This window comes from Mustelus asterias, chromosome 8 (genome assembly GCF_964213995.1).
Source record: "Mustelus asterias chromosome 8, sMusAst1.hap1.1, whole genome shotgun sequence".
NCBI lineage: Eukaryota > Metazoa > Chordata > Chondrichthyes > Carcharhiniformes > Triakidae > Mustelus > Mustelus asterias.
The window spans coordinates 109945117-109972822 of record NC_135808.1 but is presented as its reverse complement, the minus strand read 5'-3'; the positions used below and the strand labels follow the sequence as shown (position 1 = coordinate 109972822).

Here is a 27706-nt window from a genome sequence, read left to right as displayed (position 1 = left end):
TAACGGCTATCAAGCTCCAGCGATATGTAGGTTTGTGGAGGTGTTTGTGTTCATTTAAGTTCATTGGAGCTGACTGGAACAAACCTGAGTGGCGCTGAGCTGTGTTTAATCTAAACTAGAAGGCCAGCAGATTTAAAGGAGGCAAATGGCAACAGTCTCTGTCTACTGATGAACTTGCAGCGGGGCCAGATCATGCTCCATGATCTTAAACACAGGAGGGAGCAGGTTTATCCGTGCACGCAAGGACAACGTACACCGTACCTGAAGGGTTTCTGAAAGAACACCCAAGTGGCCAGCTGACGATGGAAGAGGACAAGACGCTTCGCTACGGTCTCATTGTACTGGGATTCTTCCTGATAATGGTCGGAATGTTCATCATGAACGTGAATAAGCCCGAGGTCTATGCAACCTTCTGTTCCATCGGGATTCTGATGATCGTGGTGGGGATTATCTGGAGCATTTGTCAATGCTATCCGAAGGTATGGGAAAGATCATTTGAGAGAGGGGCATGTTTTCAGGGAAATGAACAGGGAGGAGTGGGAGCATTTTCATTACAAGAGTGGATGCATTTTGCGAGAAAATTAATGAGAACAAAAAGAGTGGGTTAAAAGACAAAAGCAGTAGGAGAATAGTGAATGGAAAGTTTTGTCATGTTTATTCGACAGATAGGAAATTGCTACTGTTATGACAGTCGGTTTTACTGACACTATTCTTTCATACTGAAGGAGAGACTTTAAAAATGTTACTTATTGTTCCCTCAAAGGCGTGAAACAAGCATTTATAATTTCTTTAGAAAAGATGGGACTCTTAAAGAGATCTCAGATCTCATGGAGTTACTTACAGTAATAGGACATAGGAATTAGGAGTGGGTTCAGACCTTCGAGCCGCTCTGCCATTTCACATGATCAAGGCTGATCTTATCCTGGTCTCAGCTCCACTTTCCTGCCTGCTCCCCATAGCTCTTTATCCCGTTTTCCATCAGAAACATATCCATTGCTTTCTTGAATCTGTTGATTGATTCTGTCCCCACTGCACACTGGGGAATGAGTTCCACAGATTCACAACCCTCTGGCAGGGACCAAATGTAATTTGACCGCTAAGATGGAACCACGTTTAGCCTAACCCAGTGGTGGACAACCTACGGCCCAGGGGTCACATGTAGCCCAGTTGGGTTCTGAGCGTGAGACATTTTGATGACCAATTTCTACACACAGTTTGCCACATTCCACTCATTTCCGTCCATGTTGTTTTTTTCTAACCGGTATGATTGAAATGATACGCAGGTAAAGTTTAAAGTTTAATTATTAACGTCACAAGTAGGCTTACATTAACACTGCAATGAAAATCTCCGAGTTGCCACACTTGGGCGCCTGTTTGGGTACACTGAGGGAGAATTTAGCATGGTTAATTTACCTAACCTGCACATCTTTGGACTGCGGGAGGAAACCGGAGCACCCGAAGGAAACCCACACAGGCACAGGGAGAACATCCAAACTCCAGACAGACAATGACCCAAGCCGGGAATGGAACACGGGTCCCTGGAGCTGTGAGGCAGCATTGCTAACCACTGTGCCGCCATGCCACAAGGGCAAACGAAGTGAGGTGTCTGCTGATTGCACACAATATCAACTGTGAGATCCATGCACTCCCCCTATGTCCAAAGTATAAATATTTCTCTTGTTTTTACCTTTTGAAGTTGATAGTTCTATTCAGATATAAATTATTAAACATTTTCTATAACTCGTTATGAAATATTTGGTGTGCATTTAATCTTATTCATGGGGTCATGGTGAGTGAACAAGCCTGATTTCAGTCTTGTGGCCCACTGAGATGAAGGAGGGCCACTCATGCGACCCACTCACTAGCCTAGGTTGCCCATCGCTGGCTGGACCTGTCCCTTTAGGGCAACAAAATTCAATTTTGAGGGAATTTGGAGAAGAAGCTTGCAAATGTAAAGTTTCTGGACACAACTAAAAAGACAAGTAGTGGCTTTTTAAAAATAATGCATTTTAGACTCTAAAATGTGACAGATTATATTTAGGTAGCATCTTTAATATCACAAAACATCCCATGGGCTTTGTGTTAAGTGTGACATTTGAAGTGCGAAAAATAGTCTCAGAACTTTCCCAAAGATGTGCAGGTTAGGTGGATTGGCCATACAAAATTGCCCCTTAGTGTACAAAGATGTGTAAGTTAGATGGATTAGCCATGGGAAATGTGTGGGGTTACGGGGAAAAGGCGGGGGAGGGCGCCTGGGTAACATGCTCTGTCAGAGGGGTGGTGCAGACTCGATGGGCCGAATAGTCTCTTCCGCGCTGTTGGGATTCTACAACTCTATGGGCCTGATTTTACCATTTTGATTCTAAGTGCTGAATCTGGGCGTGATTCAGATCTGACTTGGAAACCTGTTCTCCAGCGCCCCCATACGCACTTAGCCTGAGAAAAAAATCGCGAGTCTGAATCGCGCTGCGGGCGGGGCTTATCGCACCCGAAACGCTGCTGCTCCTTTTGGAGCCTTCAACTGTGCATGCGCAGTAAAAATAAATTTGAAAAACGCTCACCTGCCACATCGCCCCTGGGCCGCAAAAAGCGGATAAAGCGGCCCGGGAGCGATGGCCCCCACAGACATTGCCCCACCCCCACAACATAAGTGTCCCCTTTATCCATCCACCCTCCCGCTACCCAGACTGATCGTGGCCCCCTGCTCCACTTCCCCCCCACCGATCGCCCGCAGAGTGGCAGCGGACCCCTCCCGCTCTTGCCCCCCCCCCCCCCACTAAAGATCCATTTGGCCTCCCTCCTCCTCCCCCCCCCCACCACCAGAGAACGATCAGGTCTTCCTCCCCCCCCCCACCAGAGATACATCTGACCCGCCTCCCTCCCCCCCCCCCCCCCCACCCCCCCCACCCTCCACCGATCTGAGTCAGAGAGCCGCTGGAAGCTCTAAACTTACCTCTTCAGGAGCTGGAGTGCTCGAAACAGACTTTTTCCGAGCATGTCTGTTTTGTGCTGAATCTGGATGGGTGAAACGTGATGGTAAAGGGGGGAAATGCTGGTAAATTTGGGCTTCCAGCCCATTAAGTCAATTTAAATGCATGCAAATGCATTTAAATTGCCATCGCGCCCGTTGCGAGCATGGTCCCGATTGCATCCATTTTCAGGCCTTGGTATAGGGGGAATCGGTGCGGATGCGGGCGCGGATCGCAGTATTTGCCTCACGGCCGACTTTACCAAGTTTCTGCACCCGAAAACGGGTGCAACACAATAGTAAAATCAGACCCTATGATTCTAAAGGTATCCACAATGCAGTAAAGCACATAAGAAGCAATTATGTGTGTTCCATGAGTGATATCAAAATAACTGAGAATAAATCAATGCACAACTTCAGACAGCAGCAATCAACAAAATTAATATAATGTGAACTATATAGGGTGGAGTTTTCCTGTCCCACCCCACCCCCCCCTCCCCTCCCCCGCCTCTGGGAATCATAGCGGGTGGGGGGAGGGGGCGGACCATGCAAAGGTCGGTTAATTTCGGTGGGATTTTCCAGTTTTGGGGAGAAAGCCCATAGTCTAAACAATTGAATGCGAGCCCGAAGAAGTTGTGATGAAATTGCAAACTGGCCTCACCAGGCTGTATTTTAAATACTGCAATATGGGCTAGGGAGAGTGTTGGGTCTTATTTGGATGGATGAATGAAAATGGACCCAATGACCTTTCTCATCTGTAAGTATTTTGTGAACTTGTGAAACCTCACAAGAGTGGTGAAGAAGGCATTCGGCATGCTTGGCTTCATTGGTCAGAACATTGAATACAGGAGTTGGGATGTTGAAGTTGTACAAGACATTGGTAAGGCCACACTTGGAATACTGTGTGCAATTCTGGTCACCCTATTATAGAAAGGATATTATTAAACTAGAAAGAGTGCAGAAAAGATTTAGTAGGATGTTCCCGGGACTTGATGGATTGAATTATGAGGAGAGGCTGGATAGACTGGGACTTTTTTCTCTGGAGCGTAAGAGGCTGAGGGGTGACCTTATAGAGGTCTATAAAATAATGAGGGGAACAGATCAGCTAGATAGTCAATATCTTTTCCCAAAGGTAGGGGAGTCTAAAACTAGAGGGCATCGGTTTAAGGTGAGAGGGGAGAGATACAAAAGTGTCCAGAGGGGCAATTTTTTTACACAGAGGGTGGTGAGTGTCTGGAACAAGCTGCCAGAGTAGTAGTAGCGGCGGGTACAATCTTGTCTTTTAGAAAGCATTTAGATAATTACATGGCTACGATGGATATAGAGGGATATGGGCCAAATGCGGGCAATTGGGATTAGCTTATGGGTTTAAAAAAAAGGGCAGCATGGACAAGTTGGGCCGAAGGGCCTGTTTCCATGCTGTAAACCTCTATGACTCTATGACTCACATGGCCCGGCTCATGATTAGTTGGAATGACAATTTTCTGTTGCAAGAGTTGCTATAAGATTTGTTATAAGTGTTCTCTGTCCAGTTCCCGTTGCTGAGAAAGGAGAGGGACATTCAAATATTGGACTAATACAGTAAAGAGCCACAAGTCTGATTCCCTAGGGCAGAACTTGCCCTCTTAGTATGGGTGAACATGGCAGTGGGTGGGTGTGCCATTTTGCATGGCCAGCCTGTGTGCCAGATTTCTGGCACCAGACCGCCTCCCCCCCGCCATTTTAGGGAAGGCTGTGTCAGAGACAGGATGGCTTCCTGTCCGCAAGTGGCAAGTAGCCAATTAAGGTCATTAAAAGGCCAGCTAAGGCCTTGGATCAGACCAGATGGAACCTTCCAGTCAGCCTTTGGGCGTGCTATGACACAGCAGTCGGCAACTGCCTGGAGGCAGCCTCTCAACAGCAGAGCAGGGGAAGGCCAGTGCTCCAGACAGCGCCCTAAACCACCACCTACCTAACTGACCACAGCAAAGGCTGCCCTGTGGCGTGATTTTTATATCTTATTAAGTTGCTGAAAGAGTGCCCCTTTCCCTTACCTGTATCAGCAGGCTGCAGCTCCTTCCCTGCTGGTGGGCCTCCTGTTTGTCCTACAGCCACACGGGCCCATCTGCCATTGTTAATTGAACAACATAAGTGCCCTCTGGGAACTAATTGGCTAATCAAGACAAAATTATTGTCAGTGATTGTTCCTGACATAGTATGGGGTCAAGACCTGCATTTGATCCTGACATTGAGGCCCACATCCACAGCATAAAATCCTGGTGCAGATCTTCGGTCTTGGTTCACGAGAATTCCCAACTCCGTGCACCTGATTTTTGAAAATGGCTGCACAGATTTTTGGTCCAGAGGGAGGGAGAGTGGAACTGCAGTCAGGGCAGGGAACCAGGGAAAAACAGAGAAGGATGTCAGCTTTCAGAGGTAGGCTGGCCATAGGGTTGCCTTAGGCCTCTCGTACTGTGTCCAAAATTTACAAGTAAAGATTAAAACATGAAACATCCCTTCGTCCCTCACCCCCTCACACACCCTCCATGCCCCACCCATGCCACCTATAGCCCCCCACACACTCCTCATACCCTTCATGTCCACCGTCCACTCCCATTACCCTTCATAATATCAATGCCAATCTATGCCACTCCACCCACCTCCATGGCTCTTTAACTCCTTTACCAATTTAGTACTGGCTTTAGCCACCATCTTTATGTTGCTGCTACCTTCCAAGTGTTGGATAAATCAAATTGGACTGAAACAGTGGATTGCCATAGGTCAAAAAGTCTCAGATTCTTAAAGAACATCCTGTCTCACCCTGGCAGCCCTGGGAAAGAGCTTTGAGTTCTCTACTTACCAGAATATCATCATAGAATCATAGAAACCCTACAGCACAGAAAGAGGCCATTCGGCCCATTGAGTCTGCATCGACCACAATCCCACCCAGGCCCTACCCCCATATCCTTACATATTTACCCACTAATCCCTCTAACCTACGCATCTCAGGACACTAAGGGCAATTTTAGCATGGCCAATCAACCTCACCCACACATCTTTGGACTGTGGGAGGAAACCGGAGCACCCGGAGGAAACCCACGCATTCACGAGGAGAATGTGCAAACTCCACACAGACAGCGACCCAAGCCGGGAATCAAACCCAGGTCCCGGGAGCTGTGAAGCAGCAGTGCTAACCACTGTGCTACCGTGCCGCCCATGACAGCTAGCACTTTAAAAAAGGGGTATGACTCATGCCAATCCTGGTGCCCAGTGGCAGTGCCAGGGTGCCAGGTTGGCACTGCCCAAAGGGCACCCTCCCTTGCCTCCAATCTCCCAGGCAGCCTCAATGGCCTCTGGTTCTACCGGCGAGGCCATCATGTCTAGTGCTCGTTGACGGAGGAACAATACACGATCCTCACTGGAGAGAACTTTCCATGGTGAGATCACATAGGCAAGTGTGCCCGGGCGATTCAGTTCCGTGCTTGCTAATCATATTATATTGACATTAAAATAGATTTAAATCATTTATTCTCACCAGAAATGGGCACAGGGCGGATTGCACCGGATATCCGGTGCCGGTATTATCATGAGAAGCGAGAAATCGGGCACAATGTTGATTTCTCGGCTCTCTCGAGATCTTACTGGCTCACCCCACTCATCAGCCAGCAGGGCGCCATGGTAAGATCGCCCCACTCATGTCTATTGTAGACTTCACTATGTTGAAATTGTATTAAAACACTCATTAATAAAAATCCATATACTACATTTACATTTCTTCAACTAAATAAAGTCTTATAAAAGCAAACATTTCAGTCAAGTGCACAACCTCTTATAACAATAATCATTGGAATTTTTAGTCCTACATTGAAGAGTCTATAATCACCTGTAGCTATCAATCAACTGAAATAGCAGGCACCCTACTGTGATAATGAATGGATGCGACATCAGACATGCAGCACTGGTAAGTACGGGATATCCTTCGGTTCATGTCAACAGATGGAATGAAATGGGAGCAAACTTTTCTTCAAAGAGTTAAAGGGCGAGAGTTTTAAATGCTTTGACAGTTTTGAAATGTCCCTTTGACAGTTCCTTTTTGCAGGTGCTTCTGACAGTTTTGACAGTTGATTTTGATAGGCCTGTTGACAGTTCCAACGAGCTCGAGGGTAAGGAGCTAATGCACCTTTCACACATTTATGTTGACTTTTACCAATTCCAAAGGGCACCTAATCGCTACCAAAGGTGTCCCGGGAATAAATCCAAAGAGGTACATTACCTCTCTAAAAGGGTATCTTGGCTATCCAAACAATCCACCTATTTCAGTCCAGCTCTTAGTTGGTCTGATCTACATTCACCAGCTTTCACACTCCCACCTTCCAAAATCAGCATCAGTGAAGGCAGCTGCTGATTTCAATGGCCAGCTGCCTCTGTAAAGTGCATGGGTGCAAATAGTCCATTCCCAGCCTCATGAAAATGGGAAGTGCCTTTGTTCAGGGTGGGCTCAATGGTCTTTGGCCAGTTCTGTCATTTTTACCACAACAGAGAGACTCCCTGCAGTGGCAAAAGTCTGGATTCCCATCTCTGTTGTTAGTGTTCACGCAAGAGAGAAAGACAACAGCACCAACCTCTGGAGCAAGTAATAATGACAGGCATTCTCGTAATACCTTTTTGTAAAGAGTAATGCCATCTCTGGAGAAAGGAAGGACAAGCATCACAGCATTCCCACTGATTACAGTAGCGGAGAAGGGGTGGAAGGGGTGGAGTGACAGCATTATCAGCTCAAGTGCCAGGACTATCAGAGGGCCAGGGGATCCGGACCCAGTGGGACAGGCCTTCGAAAATCAAAGTCCGGAGGTTGTGACGGGATTTGGACGCCTCTGGGACAGTCTCAAATTTTCAATTAACCACCAGGGTAAGGTGGGGTGGAGGAAGTAAGAAAAGTGTTTGCCTCCAATTAACACCTCCTTAAGCTCCTTAAGGTGATTGTTAAGGGATCCAACTGAAGCAAAATGAGATTTTTAAAAACTTTTCCTGGCAGTGTCAAACAGTTTTGTGTCCATCAGTCGGGTTCATCCTGTGGCTCAGAGGCGGTGGCGTAGTGGTATTGTCAGAGACCCCGGGCAAGATCTGGGGACCCGGGTTCAAATCCCACCATGGCAGATGAATTTGAATTCAGTATAAAAAAATCTGGAATTAAAGGTCTAATGATGACCATGAAATCATTGTCGATAGTCATAAAAACCCATCTGGGCACAGTAGCTGGGGCAGCACAGTGGTTAGCAGTGCTGCCTCACAGCGCCAAATACCTGGGTTCAATTCCTGGCTCGGGTCACTGCCTGTATGGAGTTTGCACATTCTCCCTGTGTCTGTGTAGGTTTCCTCCGGGTGTTCCAGTTTCCTCCCACAGTCCGAAATACATGCTGGTCAGATGCAGTGGCCATGCTAAATTCTCCCTCAGTGTACCCGAACAGGCACCGGTGTGTGGCGGCTAGGGGATTTTCACAGTGGCTTTATTGCAGTGTTAATGTAAGCCTACTTGTGACTAATAAATAAACCTTAAATAAATTTTAATGCCCTTAAGGCAAGGAAATCTGCTGTCCTTCCCTGGTCTGGCCAACATATGACTCCAGACCCACAGCAATGTGGTTGACTCTCAAATGCCCTCTGAAATGAAGGGCAATTAGGGATGGTCAATAAATGCTGGCCTGGCCAGCGATGCCCCTGAATAAATCCCTACAGTGCAGAAGGAGGCCATTCAGCCCATTGAGTCTGCACCGACTCTAACCCAGGCTTAGCCCATAAACCCACATATTTACCTGGCTAACCTATATATTTTGGACACAAAGGGGTAATTGCGCATGGCCAATCAACTTAACCTGCATATCTTTGGACCGTGGGAGGAAACCGGAGCACCCGGAGGAAACCCACACAGACACGGGGAGAACATCAAATTCAGTAAAGATCCTGCCTCAAGCACAATGCAGCTCCAGAGCACTGTCGGGATACAGATTCTGTCACCGCATCAGAAAATCATTTGTCTGCCAACAATTTTCTGATGCGTTATCTATCCTTGGCTAATTTAGATTTACATTTCCTTCCCTTTTGCATTGCCGTGTGCAAAGCACCACTTCAATGTAAAAGTGTAGTTTAAAAATCTGCTGTCAAACTTTAATCAAGGTTTTGTCAACCACTAAGACATAAGGAACAGCAGCATGATTTTTCTTCATTATTGGAAATACCAGGTTTTTGAATAGGTCTCCCACATCTGAGATAAGAGGTTCAGGACATTTCAGAATAGGTGCATTGACCCGAACAGGCACCAGACTGTGGCGACTAGGGGAATCTCACAGTAACTTCATTGCAGTGTAAGCCTTACTTGTGACGAATAAATAAACTTTAAAAAACTTTAATATTTTAACTTCCTGTATGTTTGTAGACATCAGTCACTTTTGAGAGAAAATAGACTCATTTTAATGCAAGCTAAACCAAGCGACAGAGGGCACATATAGCATATAAAGCTAAAAAAGGAAGTTACATCGGCTACATTCGCTCCATTTTTCAATTTTAATGGTCAAGTACAGTCTTATCATATGGCCAAACGTTGACTCCTTTTTTTGATGGAAAATCAGCCACTCACTACAAAAAGTAATTCACTTTGTGAAACATTTCAGGATATAAATGGATGGGAATGCTATATCTATCTATACATATAAGCAACATATTAATTGTTCAATACTGAACAAATTGTTGCATTCTGGGAGAAGTTCTCATTGGGGAAGACTATTGTTTGCAGGGCAACATTGCTTTCAACAAAAGTGAATGGGGAAATTATGAGTTGATGAATGTACAAGCAGAACATTCCCCTTACGGTGATACAGCCTGGGTGGGATTTTATGGCACCGCTCAAGAGAGACTGGAAATTCCTGCCCAAGGTCAACGGATATTTCTGTTGTCTGCCCCTCGCCCGCTCTGATTCTGTGGCGGGCGGGGCGGTGGTGAGATTTCATTGATTAGGCCGGTGAAGAGCTGGGGTGCCTCATGATACGTCACAAGAATGTCTAAACAGCACTAAAAGCTTTCATCATGGTTTGCTGTTGTTACAACAACAAGAAAAAGCTGTCATTTGGGAAATGTGGAAAATAATTATAACTGGTCCAACTACAAGCACATTAATACAACAATGTGGCATTAGCACCACTGCATGTCCAAGCATGCATGATGTGAGATGGATCTCATATCTCAATAGTCAAGGAAAATACTAATTTGAGGAATAATTGACAGATATAAGCCTCTGATATTCAGTCGAACATAAACAGCAGAAGACATGCAGCAGTTTGTATTGCAAACAGAGTAAAGTGTACATTCAAGACAAATCACTCAAAGGTTACCAGAATAAGCTGCAGAGAATGACATTTCTACAAATAGTCGTGTTCGGTCACATATTAATGTGTGACCGAACAGTTTAAAGTTTAAATTGCTATCAGGGTGTTATGAAATTCTGGATGTATTGAAGTCTCATAGTCATTACAGAGACTTGTTTAGCTGGACCCTGCGTGCTGCCCCCTATTGAACTTTCCCCATCATCAGCAGTTAAGCAATAGAAAAGCCACACTTGTAGCCTTCACTCTTCACCTCTTTATCCAACACCCCCAAGGGAATTGAGTCGAATTGAAATCAAATTTTGACAATGTGAAAATGATTCCAGTATGTGTGTATTAATGCTGATGGAAAAGCCGGCTTGGTTGAAATCTGAAAGAGGGAACATCAAATTATTTGCAAAATCATCTTCTATAATGGAGTTATGGTTTGTGAAAGCAAATTGCATTCTCTAAATGTATTTTCAATATGCATTGACATAGACTTCAAATTCCTGTGTTTTTAACATAAAGGTCATACAGGGTGAGATTTTCCAGCTGTGCTCACCCCAAAACCGGAAAATCCTGGGGTCAACGGACCTTTGCATAGTCTGCTAGAGAAAGATCAACTTAATGCAAGATAGGTCCATTCAAAAGTCTGGTGGCAGCAGGAAAGAAGCTGTTCTTGAATCGGTTGGTGCGCGACCTCAGACTTTTGTATCTTTTTCCCAACGGAAGAAGGTGGAAGAGAGAATGTCCGGGATGCGTAGGATCCTTAATTATGCTGGCTGCTTTGCCAAGGCAGCGGGAAGCACAGACAGAGTCAATGGATGGGAGGCTGGTTTGCGTGATGGATTGGGCTTCCTTCACAACCTTTTGTAGTTTCTTGTGGTTGTTTGGAGGGAGGATGTACTGGCAGTTTTGAATAAACTGAAGGTCGATAAGTCCCCTGGGCCTGATGAAATGTATCCTAGGATTCTTTGGGAGGCAAGGGATGAGATTGCAGAGCCTTTGGCTTTGATCTTTGGGACCTCACTGTCCACGGGGATGGTGCCAGAGGACTGGAGAATGGCGAATGTTGTTCCTCTGTTTAAGAAAGGGAAGAGAAATGACCCTGGTAATTATAGACCGGTTATTCTTACTTCGGTGGTTGGTAAATTGATGGAAAAGGTCCTTAGGGATGGGATTTATGACCATTTAGAAAAATGCGGATTAATCCGGGATAGTCAGAACGGATTCATGAAGGGCAAGTCGTGCCTCACAAATTTGATTGAATTTTTTGAGGAGGTAACGAAGTGTGTTGATGAAGGTAGGGCAGTTGATGTCATATACATGGATTTTAGTAAGGCGTTTGATAAGGTCCCCCATGGTCGGCTTATGATGAAAGTAAGGAGGTGTGGGATAGAGGGAAAGTTGGCAGATTGGATAGGTAACTGGCTGTCTGATCGAAGACAGAGGGTGGTGGTGGATGGAAAATTTTCAGACTGGAGGCAGGTTGCTAGCGGAGTGCCACAGGGATCAGTGCTCGGTCCTCTGCTCTTTGTGATTTTTATTAATGACTTAGAGGAGGGGGCTGAAGGGTGGATCAGTAAATTTGCTGATGACACCAAGATTGGTGGAGTAGTGGATGAGGTGGAGGGCTGTTGTAGGCTGCAAAGAGACATAGATAAGATGCAAAGCTGGGCTGAAAAATGGCAAATGGAGTTTAACCCTGATAAATGTGAGGTGATTCATTTTGGTAGGACTAATTTAAATGTGGATTACAGGGTCAAAGGTAGGGTTCTGAAGACTGTGGAGGAACAGAGAGATCTTGGGGTCCATATCCACAGATCTCTAAAGGTTGCCACTCAAGTGGATAGAGTTGTGAAGAAGGCCTATAGTGTGTTAGCTTTTATTATGTGGAGATGCTGGCGTTGGACTGGGGTAAGCACAGTAAGAGGTCTCACAACACCAGGTTAAAGTCCAACAGGCTACCAAATAAACCTGCTGGACTTTAACCTGGTGTTGTGAGACTTCTTACTTAGCTTTTATTAACAGGGGGTTGGAGTTTAAGAGCCGTGGGGTTATGCTGCAACTGTACAGGACCTTGGTGAGACCACATTTGGAATATTGTGTGCAGTTCTGGTCACCTCACTATAAGAAGGATGTGGAAGCGCTGGAAAGAGTGCAGTGGAGATTTACCAGGATGCTGCCTGGTTTGGAGGGTAGGTCTTAAGAGGAAAGGTTGAGGGAGCTAGGGCTGTTCTCTCTGGAGCGGAGGAGGCTGAGGGGAGACTTAATAGAGGTTTATAAAATGATGAAGGGGATAGATAGAGTGAACGTTCAAAGACTATTTCCTCGGGTGGATGGAGCTCTTACAAGGGGGCATAACTATAGGGTTCATGGTGGGAGATATAGGAAGGATATCAGAGGTAGGTTCTTTACGCAGAGAGTGGTTGGGGTGTGGAATGGACTGCCTGCAGTGATAGTGGAGTCAGACACTTTAGGAACATTTAAGTGGTTATTGGATAGGCACATGGAGCACACCAGGATGATAGGGAGTGGGATAGCTTGATCTTGGTTTCAGATAAAGCTCGGCACAACATCATGGGCCGAAGGGCCTGTTCTGTGCTGTACTGTTCTATGTTCTATGTTGTGGTCGTGGGCAGAGCAGGAGCCATACCAAGCTGTGACGGGAAAATTTGGCCCATAGTGTGGAAGGGTAAGGAATTTGGAGTGGAACCTGATTTCACATCATCATTTTCTGATATTCCATAGGAAAGGTATAAATATACTGGCAAAACTAGAATCTCTGAATGATTGCTTCTGGAATCTAAGTAGGTTTCAAATTTTTATTTTATTTATTTTTCCAAGAGTGACTTGAATCTGACAAATCTCTAATGTGTTTTATCTTCTTCAGCTTTTGGTCACAATGATTCCTCACCATCCCCCACCCCGTCCGAACATCAACCCTATCCATGGGTGGCAACACATTGCTAAAATCTTCCTGCCTCCCCGTTGTGTTAGTAAACAGAACATAAGTCACGGACAGTTGACACTTTCATTAACCTACACTGGCATGTAGCTTCGCCACATATCCATCAGCAAAGTAACATATTGGAGCCATTAATTCCGAACACACCTTAAAGTTGGCTCGCATCCAGCTAATGTCTGAAAATCAGGTCTCAGATTATACGTACGTTCTGGGGGGCAGATTCTCAATTTAACCAGTGGAGAATTTAGGATTTCTTCTTCAAAAGTTGAGAGGAGAAGCAATCTTTAAACGATTTATTGAAGTGAAAAAGTGCATGAACCAGTTTTAAAGAAAACAACTTTAATAAGCCTTTCATTTTGTGAATTACTTTTAAATGCATTGCAAAGCCCAATCTCATACAGAGTTAAAAGTCCAGCTGTTCACAGAATGACTGCATCCTTGGTTCATTCCACAACATGTATCATCGGCTAGATTTTCCCAAGCTGCCTGCCACGGGAATTGTAGTGGGCGGATGGGGGTGGAGACCATGCAAAGGTCCATTGACCTCAGACAGGACTTTCCAGTCTTGGGGCGAGCCCAGACGGAAAATCCAGCCCCATGCATCACTTGCAAAAACAGAAACTTGTTATCGAGTTTCACCATGCCCTGCAGATGGATCCTTCTCATTACTGCGATGTGGCAGCATTGAATTGCACACAATATTTACTTAGGAAGTTACCTTTTGCCACTGATTTACTACAGATTTGGTACATTGGTTGTATTCAATAATGTTTCAACCAGAACAACTTTTTGAGAAAACACTCCCTAAATCATAAAAATACCATGCATGTAAAACAATAAAAGGCCAACAAAAATAAAGTTAAACATTGTGGATGCCGGAAATCTGAAATAGAACGTGCTAGAAAAACTCAGCAGATCCGGCAGCATCTGTGGAGACAGAAACAAAAACATATTTGGATTTTTTAAAAGGGTCAAGTTGGAGAAGAAAGTTCACAGTCTAAAGTTGTTGAACTCAACTGCTGGAATTTTACCCCCTCACCCGCCCGAGGTTCGTAAGATCCCGCCCGAGGCCAACGGGGAATGCTGTCCTGTGAGCCTCGCCTGTCCCGTTCTGGGGCAAGCAAGGCTCGCAGAACGGCATTCTCCATTGGCCTCAGGCAGGACTTTATGAATCTTGGGCGGGTAAGATGGTAAAATTCCGTCCAATGTGTATATTTGCATGTACTGGAAGTTACATATATTAATACACAGGCTCCTATTCTTTGTAGACAGAAATAACAGGTTCACACATTGTGCTGGTTTCAACCAAACACAATAAGTGATAGCCATTTGCTGGTTCATTCCACAGGCCAATGCCTTGACTAGAGTCAAGCTACCCACTTTAAATTTCAAACAGTGCTTGGCAGTTAACAGTCCGTCACCGTCAATTGTTGAATTCTCCATGGCTATGCCTCTGCCAATCAGAGTCCACTTGCCAACCTATCTTCTCATATAGTATGGAATTTCCCCTGACATTGGTATCAGTGCAACTTTTCCTGATGAGTGCAAGACGAGAAGCTTCGACAAAATGTCTTTTTTCAGCAATACTCAAGTTCTGTGCTACCAAACAACCTCTTAGGTAAACCCTGAGAACCATTTTTTCTTAGAATCTTAGAAACGCTACAGCACAGAAAGAGGCCATTCGGCCCATCGAGTCTGCACCGACCACAATCCCACCCAGGCCCTACCCCCATATCCCTACATATTTACCCGCTAATCCCTCTAACCTACGCATCCCAGGACACTAAGGGCAATTTTTAGCATGGCCAATCAACCCAACCCCACACATCTTTTGGACCATGGGAGGAAACCGGAGCACCGGAGGAAACCCACGCAGACACGAGGAGAATGCGCAAACTCCACACAGACAGTGACTCAAGCCGGGAATCGATTTTTGTCATGCTCGCGTTACCATTTTTAATTGCATGGATCATTCCCTGCGTAATTTTGCCGCTTTAAATTCGATCTACCAGAGTTTCTGGACCTGTTGTCTCCAACACCACAAGTGGAAGTCTCTAAAAAGGGATTCACCTCTTCCCACCTTGCATAATCTTTAACCTCCACCAGCACCCCCGTTCCACCACTCATAACATTTTGCCCTGCTGTGACTTTTAATACAAATGATTCATACAATTTTGATCTTTGCCCTCACCTATAAGTATCATATACTTTTACATGGAGCTTCTGTTTCAGCTAAAGATAATATTTCCCTCTACCATCTGCTGTTCGTGCCTGACCTTTGACAGAATGGGTTGACATGCACCATGGATTATAATTCAATTTTATAGAGCTTTATTGGGAGTGTTCCTAAAAGTCTGGCTATGTTCACAGTTCTGCTGAAGGATTGTAGCACATCAAAAAGAGATCATAGAATCTCTACAGTACTGGAAAAGGCCATTCAGCCCATCGAGTTTGCACCTAGTCCCCAACAGAGCATCTTACCCAGGCCCTATCCTCGTAACCCCACATTTTTTCCCCAGCTAATCCCCCAAACCTACACATCTTGGGACTCTAAGGGACAATTTAGCATGGATATTCAACCTAACCTGCACATCTTTGGACTGTGGGAGGAAATCGGAGCACCCGGAGAAAACCCGCGCAGACACGGGGAGAATGTGCAAACTCCACACAGATAGTAACTTGAGGCTGAAATTGAACCCAGGCCCTGGAGTTGTGAGACAGCAGGCTAACCATTGTGCCACTGTGATGCTCCAAAGATGTGAAAGAAAGCCAATTAAATGACCCATTTTTTGATTATCATATCAAATTTCATTACAACTGCCATTTGACCAAAGTTAATATTATGTCTTAACACTTCTTTCTTTCATTAGGTAATGCAAACAAAGAAAATGCTCCAGTTGGTCCCCAAATCAAAATTGGTGGCTTAAATTAAAAATGAAAACTCTCTTTTCGAATGTATTTTTCCTCAGAAAATATGGGTAATGCTGGCAAGGTTCCCTTTTTATTTCCTATTGCTATTTGCCTGGAGAATGCTGTGTGGTCTTCTCCTTGGAGAGTTGTGTCTTACAATGATGATAGTCAAGGAAATTTCAGTTTTTTGACATGGTGATAATGAGGAAATGGTGAAATCTGTCCCAATCATGTTGGTGTATATCCTACAGAATAGTCTCACATGGTCAACAAGACAGACAAGTTAACACATTGCAGACTGCTTCCTTTTCTTCCATATGCACCCTGAGTATTAATACATTCTTCATCTTTTTACAGAATTACTTGCTTCATAAATTAATCCTCCATAAATCTCTTCAGTTAAGGGGGATTCCAGCACATCATCTTGCACTACGACTCTCCTCACAGCAATTACATATACAACCCTAAATCAACTTTATAGCTAACGTGCCTATCCCACGACAATTAGTGCACTGATAGCCTTATCTTTATTTTCTTTATCAGATTGCATGACACATTGGTACACAGATCCTCAAAGGGAACTTCCTTAACCTTAGGTACCTCATCCACTTTAACAGCTTATGGGAGGCACTCTGTTCTTGCACTGGCCGATGGATGTACTGTACTTATATTTCCAGAAGCCATTTGATAAAGTGCCACATCTTAGCTTATTAAAGGAAATAAAAGCTCATGTTGTAGGGGGTAACTTACTGGCTTGGATTTGCTGGCTAACTGGAAGCAGAGAGTAGGCATAAGTAGATCTTTTTCAGGTTGGCAAGATGTAATGCATGGTGTGCCACAGAGATCAATGCTGGAACCTCAACTTTTTACAATTTATATAAATGACTTGGATGAAGAGATAGATGGGATGGTGGCTAAATTTGCTGATGACACAAAGATAGGTAGGAAAGTAAGTTGTGAAGTGGACATCACGAATGGCTGAAGATGGAATCTTCTGGTCCCACCAATGTCAACGGCATTTTGAGTTGTTCTCCAGCTTGGGTGGGATGGTATATCACTGGCAGAACCATAAGATCACATTGATGAAAGAGTGTAAAATTTGGACCATAGATAGGTTAAGTGAGTGGACAAAGATTTGATAAATGGACTACAATGTGGGAAAATTTGAAATTGTCCATTTTGGTTGGAAGCATTAAAAAAAGCATATTATCTAAATACTGAGAGAGTGCAGAGCTCTGAGATGCAGAGGGATCTGGGTGTCCTAGTGCATGAATCACAAAAGGCTGGTATATATGTACAGCAAGTAATATGGAAAACTAATAGAATGCTCGCATTTATTGTGAGGGGAATTGATTACAAAAGTAGGGAGGTTATGCTTCAGTTGAACAGGATACTAGTGAGACCACATCTGGAGTACTGTCTACAGTATTGGTCCCCTCAGTTAAGGAAAGATGTGAATGCATTGGAAACAGTTCAGACAAGGTTTACCAGACTAATACCAGTAAATGGGTGGATTGTCTTCTGAGGAAAGGTTGGACAGACTAGGCTTGTATCCATTGGAGTTTTGAAGAGTAAGAAGCAACTTGTTTGAAACATATAAGATCCTGAGGAGTCTCGACAGGGTGGATTTGGAGAGGATGTTTCCTCTTGTGGGAAAATCTAGAATTAAGAGTTCACTGTTTAAAAATAAAGGGTCACCCATTTAAAACAGAGCTGAAGAGAAATCTTTTTCACTCCAGAGTGTCATGAGTTTTTGGGACTCTCTGCCTGAAAAGGTGTGGAAGCAGAGTCTTTGAATATTTTTAAGACAGAGGTGGATAGATTCTTGGTAAGCAAGGGGGTGATAGGTTATCAGGGGTAAGTGGGATGCAGATTTGAGGTTACTGTCAGATCAGCCATGATCTTATTAAATGATGTGGAGATGCCGGCATTGGACTGGGGTGGGCACAGTAAGAAGTCTCACAACACCAGGTTAAAATCCAACAGGTTTATTTGGAATCACGAGCTTTCAGAGCGCTGCTCCTCCCTCAGGTGAGTCTGGCTTATTAAATGGCGAAATGGTCTTGAGGGGCTGATTGGCCTACCTCTGCTCCTTGCTCATGTGGCAAGATTGGCAGCAACCTGCTGTTGTCAGAGTACTGCTTAAATACCTGTGTTGTTATCCTCGCATCCAACCACAACTTTCTCCCATTCTCTGGCTCCTTAAACCAAAGTCTGGTGTTTCCTAGCTTCCCATCCTTTTTTCCTAAGGTCCTGCAGGTCAATGTGTGGTGCAGGGGGAAGGTGATATTGGTCAGGAAGATAATGAGGGCCAAATCACCCAGGATTGTGAACTGCACAATAGTACTTTCTCAGGACAGTAGCACGTTCTAGGACTTCAGCTGTCCCCCCTCATAGCACAAAGCTAATAAGTTGCAAGATATTTAAAGGATTCACAACAGGGCAGTTCACTCTTGCACTGCGTTGCATGAATTCTGAGATTGGATTGAAAATTGAATGTCATTGATGACACACCATAGACTCAAAAGTGAACCTTTTCTGATTTAATTGCAGTAACAGTCCGCGGTGGATTTTTAAAATGCAATTTTCTGATTTGTTTTATTTTGTAGGTCACACTCGTCCCACCCATTGAGTCAGACACAGAGCACTTGTTTCCACAGAAACATCAGATTCCAGCCTCCATGTCAGAGTGTGGACTTCCTCTCAAACCAAGGTAACCTATGTTGAATGTTGAGTTATGGATGACAGTTAAAATTCTTCAGTGGCGAGGACATGCAACCACCTTCTCTACACATTCTTGATCTCACTGAGATGAATCTGGAATGGTGCAAATGAGAAAGGTGGAGTATAGGCAAATAAATTCTCTGCCTAGATTGTTCTTAGGTAAAGGTATTTCAAGTAACAGGACAAACATAAATGGTGTGATGTGACACAGAGGCACATGGACAGAACTGGGGAGGAGAGATAAGTCATACAAAATTTTAATAGTATTTGAAAGAATTTGTTGCTGACTGAAGCATTTGATGCAGTGAAAGGTTATGTCTAGATTATGGAAGGAATAACACTGTAGCTTCCAACCTCTGGCCATAGTGTATGTCTAATCTGGAGTTCTGTGCCCTATTCCTGGCTATAATGAGAGTTTGATTTCTGTTCTTAGACATGGGAGAAGTTGGAAAATTTAGCTTTGAATTCTGATGCTCCAGCAGTGGGTATGCATCTATATCCCTGGAGTATTTGTGATCTGTATACAGTCAATCCTTGGGAATCTCCTGCTATACAAAATTAAAAGATGGGTAAGGATAAGGAAAGGCCAATATAGTTCAGCAATCCAGGAACTTGAATTGTTCTTTACCCACGTGTCTATTTTTAGTGGTGATTATTTTTTGAGTGAAAACTGCCAGAAATCAATCTTAATTTTTGCCTTGTCGCAATTTTGACCTGTATATTTTCTTCCAAAATTGTGCTTCAATTTAAAGTAATTCGTGGAATTAACTTTACTTCTCTACAGTTTTCCATTTTATTAGAATCATAGAATCCATACAGTGAAGGAGGCCATTCGGCCCATTGAGTCTGCACCGACTCTCCGGTAACTTACCCAGGACCTATCCCTGCAACCCTACATATCTATCCCGTTAATCTCCCTAACCTACACATCTTGGGATGCTAAGGGACAATTTAGCATGGCCAATCCACCTAACCTGCACATCTTTGGACTGTGAGAGGAAACTGGAGCACCCGGAGGAAACCTACACAAACACGGGGAGAACATGCCATCTCCGTACAGTCACCCAAGGCTGGAATTGAACCCGGGTCCCTGGCGCTGTGAGGCAGCAGCACTAATCACTATGCCACCATTAACTTCTATGAGGACCCTTTTAAATCCTCTCGCAAAACTTCAAGGTCTTGTATCCCCATAATCACAACTCAGATCTCTCACTTTCATGACCAGTCTTGTGACGCTTGTTGCACAACTTCCAGGTCTTAAAACTCACCTTGTCACCTAGCAACAAGAAGTTGACATAGTAATCTGGGGGATAGGCATCGCTGATCCCCTATTAAATATAACTTGTTTTGTTTTTTCAGCTCCCAGAGCCCGTATACCTCCCGTGAACAAGCCGAACAGTATGAGAAAAAACTCCCTACTTATGGGCAAATCCAGCAAAACATAAAGAGTGCTGGAGATTCACCCGGAGTGAACTGCCCGCCCACCTCACTGCAATCAGAACGTGTGGATGTAGAGTGTCAACCCTCCATGAAAGCAGAGGTGCTGGTCCATAGAGACTCTGAAAGTGATGGCGAGACCTGTTCTGGCAGCAATGACATAACCCTTACTGGTGGAACGTGAGCTTTTCCTTTTTACATGCATCTTACATTCGATTTCCTCATCCTCTCATCAGATCTCCCATCTACGCGGGTCCAAGTTCCTGACTGAGGTTTAGAGTAAACAATTGAAGGCAAACAGTTCAGAAAACAAAAGTTTTTTTAAGCCCCCTTCAAAAAACAATGATTAAAGTCAAAAGTTTATTTATTAATGTCACAAGAAAGGTTACTATGAAATTCCCCTACTCACCACAGTCCAGGTCAATGTACCTAACCAGCATGTCTTTCAGAATGTGGGAGGAAACCAGAGCACCCGGAGAAAACCCACACAGACACAGGGAGAATGTGCAAACTCCACACAGACAGTGACCCAAGCCGGGAATCGAACCGGGGTCCCTGGCGCTATGAAGCAGCAGTGCTAACCATTGCGCTACCATGCCACCCCTTATGCATGCATAGAATTTCCCCAACTTAATCATGTGAGGATTTGGGAAATTTTATGTGCCACACTGATAATATTACTTAAAAGGAATCATTTTGTCGAAGTTTGTTGAAGGTACCTGTTTGAAATTTGATTTCTGAGCTGTAAGTGAACCTGATTAATGATTCAGTGCCAAAAGGCACTCAACTTATTCGCTCCCACAACCAGTTTGCGTACTTTTTATGGGAGTTGACTCACAAATGCATGACAGTATATAGAAGAGGTATAGTTTGTAACATTAATAACCCTCTGAAACATATAATTGTGTCGTGCATACGTGCACTTATTTAGTCAACTCTTTTTAAAAATTCACTCATGGGATTTGGGCATCGCTGACTGGGCCAGCATTTATTGCCCATCCCTAATTGCCCTTCAACTGAGTGGCTTACTAAGCCATTTCAGAGGGCAATGAAGAGTCAACCACATTGCTGTGGATCTGGAGTCACATGTAGGCCAGACCGGGTAGGGATGGCAGATTTCCTTCCCGAAAGGATGTTAGTGAACCAGATGGGTTTTTACGACAATCGACAATGGTATCATGGTCATCCTATTGAGTTTATTGCAGACTTACATTGAAATGGACAAAATCAACGTTCAGCCTCATTAACCTCCTTTCTCTATCTTCTTGCAGCAAGGGAAGAGGATCCAGTGCTGCTCCTCTCGCTACTTTCCAGGAAGATTTCAACACTGCAGTCAGCCCATCTTCCTCAAACAACCTGTCTCTTCTCAGGCACAGGTCAGTCCTCCCCCCTTGCTCCAGAACCAAAGGCCAAAGCCACCCAGCTAAGAGTGAAAACGTCACCTTGACTGACGCAGTGCCCTCTGACAGTCCAAGCCTGTGTAGCCAGCTAGCTGCCAGTACCTCCAAGAGTGACCAGAGGGATGTCACAAGCACTGCAATGCCTTTTAAACTTGAACAATCCGCATCCAGGGAGAGTCAGAAAAAAGAGGGCCAGATAGAAGGCGAGATGTTTTATGGGATATGTGATGAGGTGAATGGATGCAATCTTTATATTTCTGTGGAATCAGAACAAGAAGAATGCCACTCTGATGAGATTTCTGTATAAAGGGCGCATCATCTTCAATATCGTATTCAATAATTACACAATGAAGATCTGTAACTCCTTCCTATTGAGTGATATTGTGAGGATCGAACCCTCTCACAAAAATTCATTTTTTAAAAAAGTCAGCTGACTATATAGGAAGTTAATGATAATTCTTTGAATCAAGATATCTATTTTTTAAAATATCTGTACTGTGAGCTTCATTCTTTCAATTATTCAAACATTTTAGAATTTTCATTCATGTAACACACATTATATCATATCAGTTCTGTCTTCCATTCTCCCCTCCTTTGTATTAATATTTTTATTAATACTCCCATTTAGTCCCAGTGATATATTTTTAGTGTTTTCTGCCACACTTCCTGGGGTCTAAAGTGACATTAAATAACCTCCAGCATGCTTTGCTCCCTCCACACAGTTCCAATGGCTTACCTGGCGAATGCCGCAGTCTCAGACAAGATCATCAGTGGGAATATTCATTCAAATATTTGGGGGGAGCAGGGCTTCTGCCCCTTTAAGGTCCCTTGTCCGATCTTCCCACGCGGCACCTCTGGAATTCTGCTTTCTCTCATGATGGCCTCCATCTTAATGGTTGAGCCTCAACCCCGAAAAATTGGGTTTGGACTGCAATGGACATGGATGGGTGGCAGGCATATCAAGGCATCAGATCTCTGCCCAAAGAGGATAGCTCAAATCATGATGTCACTCCATTATTATCAATTTGAATATTCCTCATCATATTTGGGTAGTTGTATTTATTGACCACCATCATGTTCAGGGGAGAGTTCCAGAAGTGAAAACAACCGGCAGGGAGCGAGTGAAATGCATCCACGGGCAATTCTATGCTGCTCCCTAATCCTAGCTGTGCCACAAATCAGATGGTATCTGAATAGAAAATTCCAGCTCTTGTATGTATTCTCTGTTTTCCATCATGAGAGCGGCACAGTGGCACAGTGGTTCGCACTGCTGCCTCACAGCGCCAGGGACATGGGTTCAATTCCCAGCTTGGGTCGCTGTCTGTGCGGTGTCTGCACGTTCTCCCCGTGTCTGCGTGGGTTTCCTCCGGTTTCCTCCCACAGTCCAAAAGACAAGCTGGTTAGGTGCATTGGCCATGCTAAATTCTCCCTCAGTGTACCCGAACAGGCACCAGAGTGTGGCAACTAGGGGATTTTCACAGTAACTTCATTGCAGTGTTAATGTAGCTTACTTGTGACATTAATAAATAAACTTAAACCATCTGTTCTATATATTTACCGCAGTACTGCATCCTGCACCTAATGTATTCTGTTCATATCATAGAGATAAAATGAAGTCTTCTGAGCCAGTTATATACTTTTAAAAGAGTTATGTTGAACAACCAAAAACAATTTGCATAACAAGATAATTAATTTTAAAAATGCTATAACTAGGTTTTGATATTAAAGAAGCTCTTTATATTTTTATGGTTGCTGTGCGATAATCATGCCTCATTAATTTGAAAACTGCCTGCAATAGTGTAATTTATATAAATATGAAAGATGTATTATTAGCTAATAAAGCAGAATGAACTATTTTTCAGTAAAACCATCAATTCCAGTCAGCAGACAGCTGATGATCAGAAACAAAAAAACCAACGGACATGGTTGGTCCCACTATCCATCTCAATGGATCACATTTTAATCATTTTTTATAGAGAGGTTTGTTACTTTGCTCCATTTTGCCTGCAAGTGTTGAGTAGATCTTCAGCCAGCGGGCATCGAGGACATGTAATACCTTGGCTTTGGTTTCTGAGATGTAAGCGAACCTGATTGATGAGCAGGACAACAAGCAGGTCAAGGAGTTGTAGAGATTTTGAATCAAAATTTAGCATACAGAAATATCAGAGCAACTATCATGGTAGTGTCCTAGGCCTAACCATCTATAGCTGCTTCACCAATGACCTTTCTTCCATCGTAGGGTCAGAAGTGGGGATGTTCACTAGTTATTGCATAATGTTCAGCACCGTTCGTAACTCCTCAGATACTGAAGCATGTTCAAATGCAACAAGATCCGGATAATATCCAGGCTTGGGCTGACAAGTGGCAAGTAACATTTGCATCACACAAGTGACAGACAATGACCATCAAGAGAGGATCCAATCATCGCCGCTTGACATTCAATCACTCAATCATTCAATTTTGCATCACTGAGTCCCCCACTGATAGCATCCTGGGGGTTCCCAGTCACCAGAAACTGAACTGGACTAGCCATATAAATACTGTGGGCTACAGAGCAGATCAGAGGCTAGGAATCCTGTGGCGAGTAACTCATCTCCTGACTTCCCAAAACTATCCACCATCTACAAGGCACTAGTTAGGAGTGTGATGGAATACCCTCTCCTTGCCTGAATGAGTGCAGCTTCAACAACACTCAAGAAACTCAACACCATCCAAGACAGAAAAGCTTGCTTGATTGGTACCCCATCCACAAACATTGACACCCTCCACCACCATTGCACCATAGCAGCAGTCTGTACCATCTCCAAGATGCACTGCAGGAATTCACCAAGTTCCTGAGACTGCATTTTCCAAACCCACAATCACTGCCACATAGAAGGACAAGGGTAGGAGACACAGGGAACACCAGCATCTGGAAGCTGTGTTAAGAGCCAAGATGGATTGTTTGTTCCCGGTCCTTAATCAAGGCACCACAGTGGCAGCGTGGTTAGCACTGCGGCCTCACAGCACCAGAGACCTGGGTTCGATTCCCAGCTTGAGTCACTGTCTATGCGGAGTCTGCATGTTCTCCCAGTGTCTGCGTGGGTTTCCTTCGGGTGCTCCGGTTTCCTCCCACAGTCCGAAAGACGTGCTAGTTAGGTGCATTGGCCATGCTAAATTCTCCCTCAGTGTACCCAAACAGGCACCAGAGTGTCGGGACTAGGAGATTTTCACAGTAACTTCAAAGCACTGTTAATGTAAGCCTACTTGTGACACTAATAAATAAACTTTAAACTTTAAGGAATGTGATGGAATACTCTCCATTTGCCTGGATGAGTGCAGCTCCAACACCCAAGAAGATTGACACCATCCTGGATTAAGCAACCCTCTTGATTGGCACCCCTTCCACAAACATTTACTCCCTCCACCACCAGGGAACAGTAGCAGCAGCGTGTACCATCTATAAGATGCACTGTAGAAACGCAAAGATCTTTAGGCAGCACCTTACAAACCCATGGCAACTACCATCTGGAAGGACAAGTGCAGCAAGCACATGAGAACACCACCATCTGGAAGTTCTCCTCCAAGCCACCCAATAGCAAAACCTGGAAAGATATTGTCATTCTGTCATCGAGTCAGCATCCTGGAACTCCCTCCCTAATAGCACTGTGGGTGTACCTACACCATAGGGACTGCAGCAGTTCAAGAAGGCAGCTCACCACTGCGTTCTCAAGGACAATGAATGCTGGCCTAGCAACATTTAAATCCCATTAAATGATTTTTCTTTAAATCATGCGAGGGCATGAGAGGTTCAAAGACAAAAGTAAACTGGAATAGCATGATATTGTTCAAAATAAAATGTATTTTAAAAGCTTCTTCTTAATTTACCTACAATGTTTCTAATGTTTGCTTTGCAGCTAGGGTTTCATGCCTATGGAATGTTCGATTATACTCTCAGGAACCATGGAATGTGTGGAAAGTTACGGGAGAACTTGTTCTGCATCTGTAATATAGAGAGAGCAAAGCAAGAAAATGAAATCATACATATGAAAATACAACAAAAAAAGAACAGAAAAAGATCAAATGGTCCATCCAGCCAGCCCCTCTGGGAGTTGGGAAAGCCTCAACCTTGTTCCCTTCATTTAAAACCCTCCTTAAAATCCGTCTTCTTTAATCAAGCTTTTGGTAATTCTCGGGTTGGTGTTCAACTTTTGATTACACCTCTGTGAAGAGGCGAAGGATGTCTTTCTGTGTTAAATGCTCTCTATAAATGCAAGTACTTTTTTTTATGCCCCCTCTCCCTTGCCATGACATTTTTTCCCATCTGTATTTACCTTACGTAACTTATTCCCCTGCCCCGAACGAATCTTACACCATTTTAAAAATTTTAATCATGACTCCAATGATTCTACTAAACACCCTAGTTCTGGGTGTTTAGCTTGATAGCAAGGTTAGTTATATTTCCTTTCCCCCTACTGGACCTTCTCCAGGACCTCAAATTTCCTACCATGTGAGCAGACCAAAACTGGGCACAGCATTTTATATGCAACAGCCCAAAGCCTTGTGTAGGGTACGGATTACATTTGAAGACTTCGATTGTAATGTCCTAGATATAACATCCCAATTTGTTTTTCTTACAGCCTTGTAACATTGGCTGTCGGCTGTTGACTGTCAGTATTCGATCCACTATAGCCTGAGCTCTTCCTTCACAACATTATAAGAGCAATCTGAATGATACACACATAAATGCTACTACACTGCTTCACAGATTGTCAAACAAAATAACTTTCCTCAAACAGTATGCACTTCAACAAACAAGATTTCCTTCATACTAGTGTGGTATTGCACTTAAACACTCAAGCACTATGGAGAAGCAGTTAGCCCCAATTATACCCATTTTCTAGGCTTAAAATTAAGTTGCGAGAGCAATTTCTATTCACGTTCTGGCACATCTGATTCACACTCCCCACCTCCGATGACTTGACTGTGGGCTGTTCGGCATCTGAGACAGTTAGCTTTGAGAAAGCCCTAATTAGTGAGCTACATTGGAATACCCAATTGTATCCGCTGTTTGTTGGTTTTATGGAAATAAGGCCTGTGGTCAAATTCTGAATGAGCTTCGCACTTCTGTCATAGGGTATGCATTCCTGACGTGTTGTCCACACCTCCACTCAAAACCAATGTGCCAGCCTATGAATAATTGCATTGTAACAAGGTTTACCCAAGATAAAGGTGCAAATAATTCCTAGTATATGTACACCAGTAAAAATAAATAATATGTTCAAGGTTAAACAAATTCTTTGGTTCTTAATGGCTTTGTAAAGCATTTGAGCTTCACTTTCACACTTCTGTATTATTTTAAGTCTTTGCATGTGTCAGATGCCCTCAATCTATGAAATATTTAATGACCTTGTGAGATAATCATCAACTGATCAGATTGCAATACTGAAGTAGCCATCTGGTTCAGTCGGTAGTCGGTCAACAACTTGCATTTATATAGTGCCTTTACCACCTTTAATAATGTAAAACACCCCAAGACATTCGAATTGTAGTTTGGTTCAGTTGGTCGTATTCCTGTTGCCTCCCAGTCAAGAGATTGTGGCTTTGAACCCTCATTTCAGGAATTCGAACTCAAACGCTTAAGCAGACACTTTTGTGCAATGCTAAGTGAGTGCTGCATTGTCAGAGGTGCTACTGTTCAGGCAAGACATGAATTCTACATCAAGTTGGTCTGGTCATTTACTAAATTCCCACAACACTACTCAGTGTCAGATTTCACTTTGGTGTCCTGGCTAGCATTCCTCCCTTAGGCAGAAATTAATTGATTGGTCTATTGGCACAACCTTGAGAATGGCTATTGCATTTGCCTGCGTATCAACAATCGCTGCAATTTGAACTGATTCACTCTATGTGATGAGTTTTGGGGCATTTCTGAAACATGATATATAAATTCCCTTCATTATAATGCCATTTGAATTCTTCA

At 43.9% G+C, this 27706-nt stretch overlaps 1 protein-coding gene across 1 annotated transcript; it reads left to right on the top strand.

The window, feature by feature from the left end:
* Positions 1 to 302: 302 nt before the first annotated feature.
* Positions 303 to 22051, top strand: bsnd (barttin CLCNK type accessory subunit beta). Its single transcript, XM_078218715.1, has 4 exons — positions 303 to 479; positions 18793 to 18896; positions 20267 to 20524; positions 21616 to 22051. The coding sequence occupies exons 1-4, from the start codon at positions 303 to 305 to the stop codon at positions 22049 to 22051; spliced, it is 975 nt and encodes a 324-aa protein (XP_078074841.1).
* Positions 22052 to 27706: the final 5655 nt, after the last annotated feature.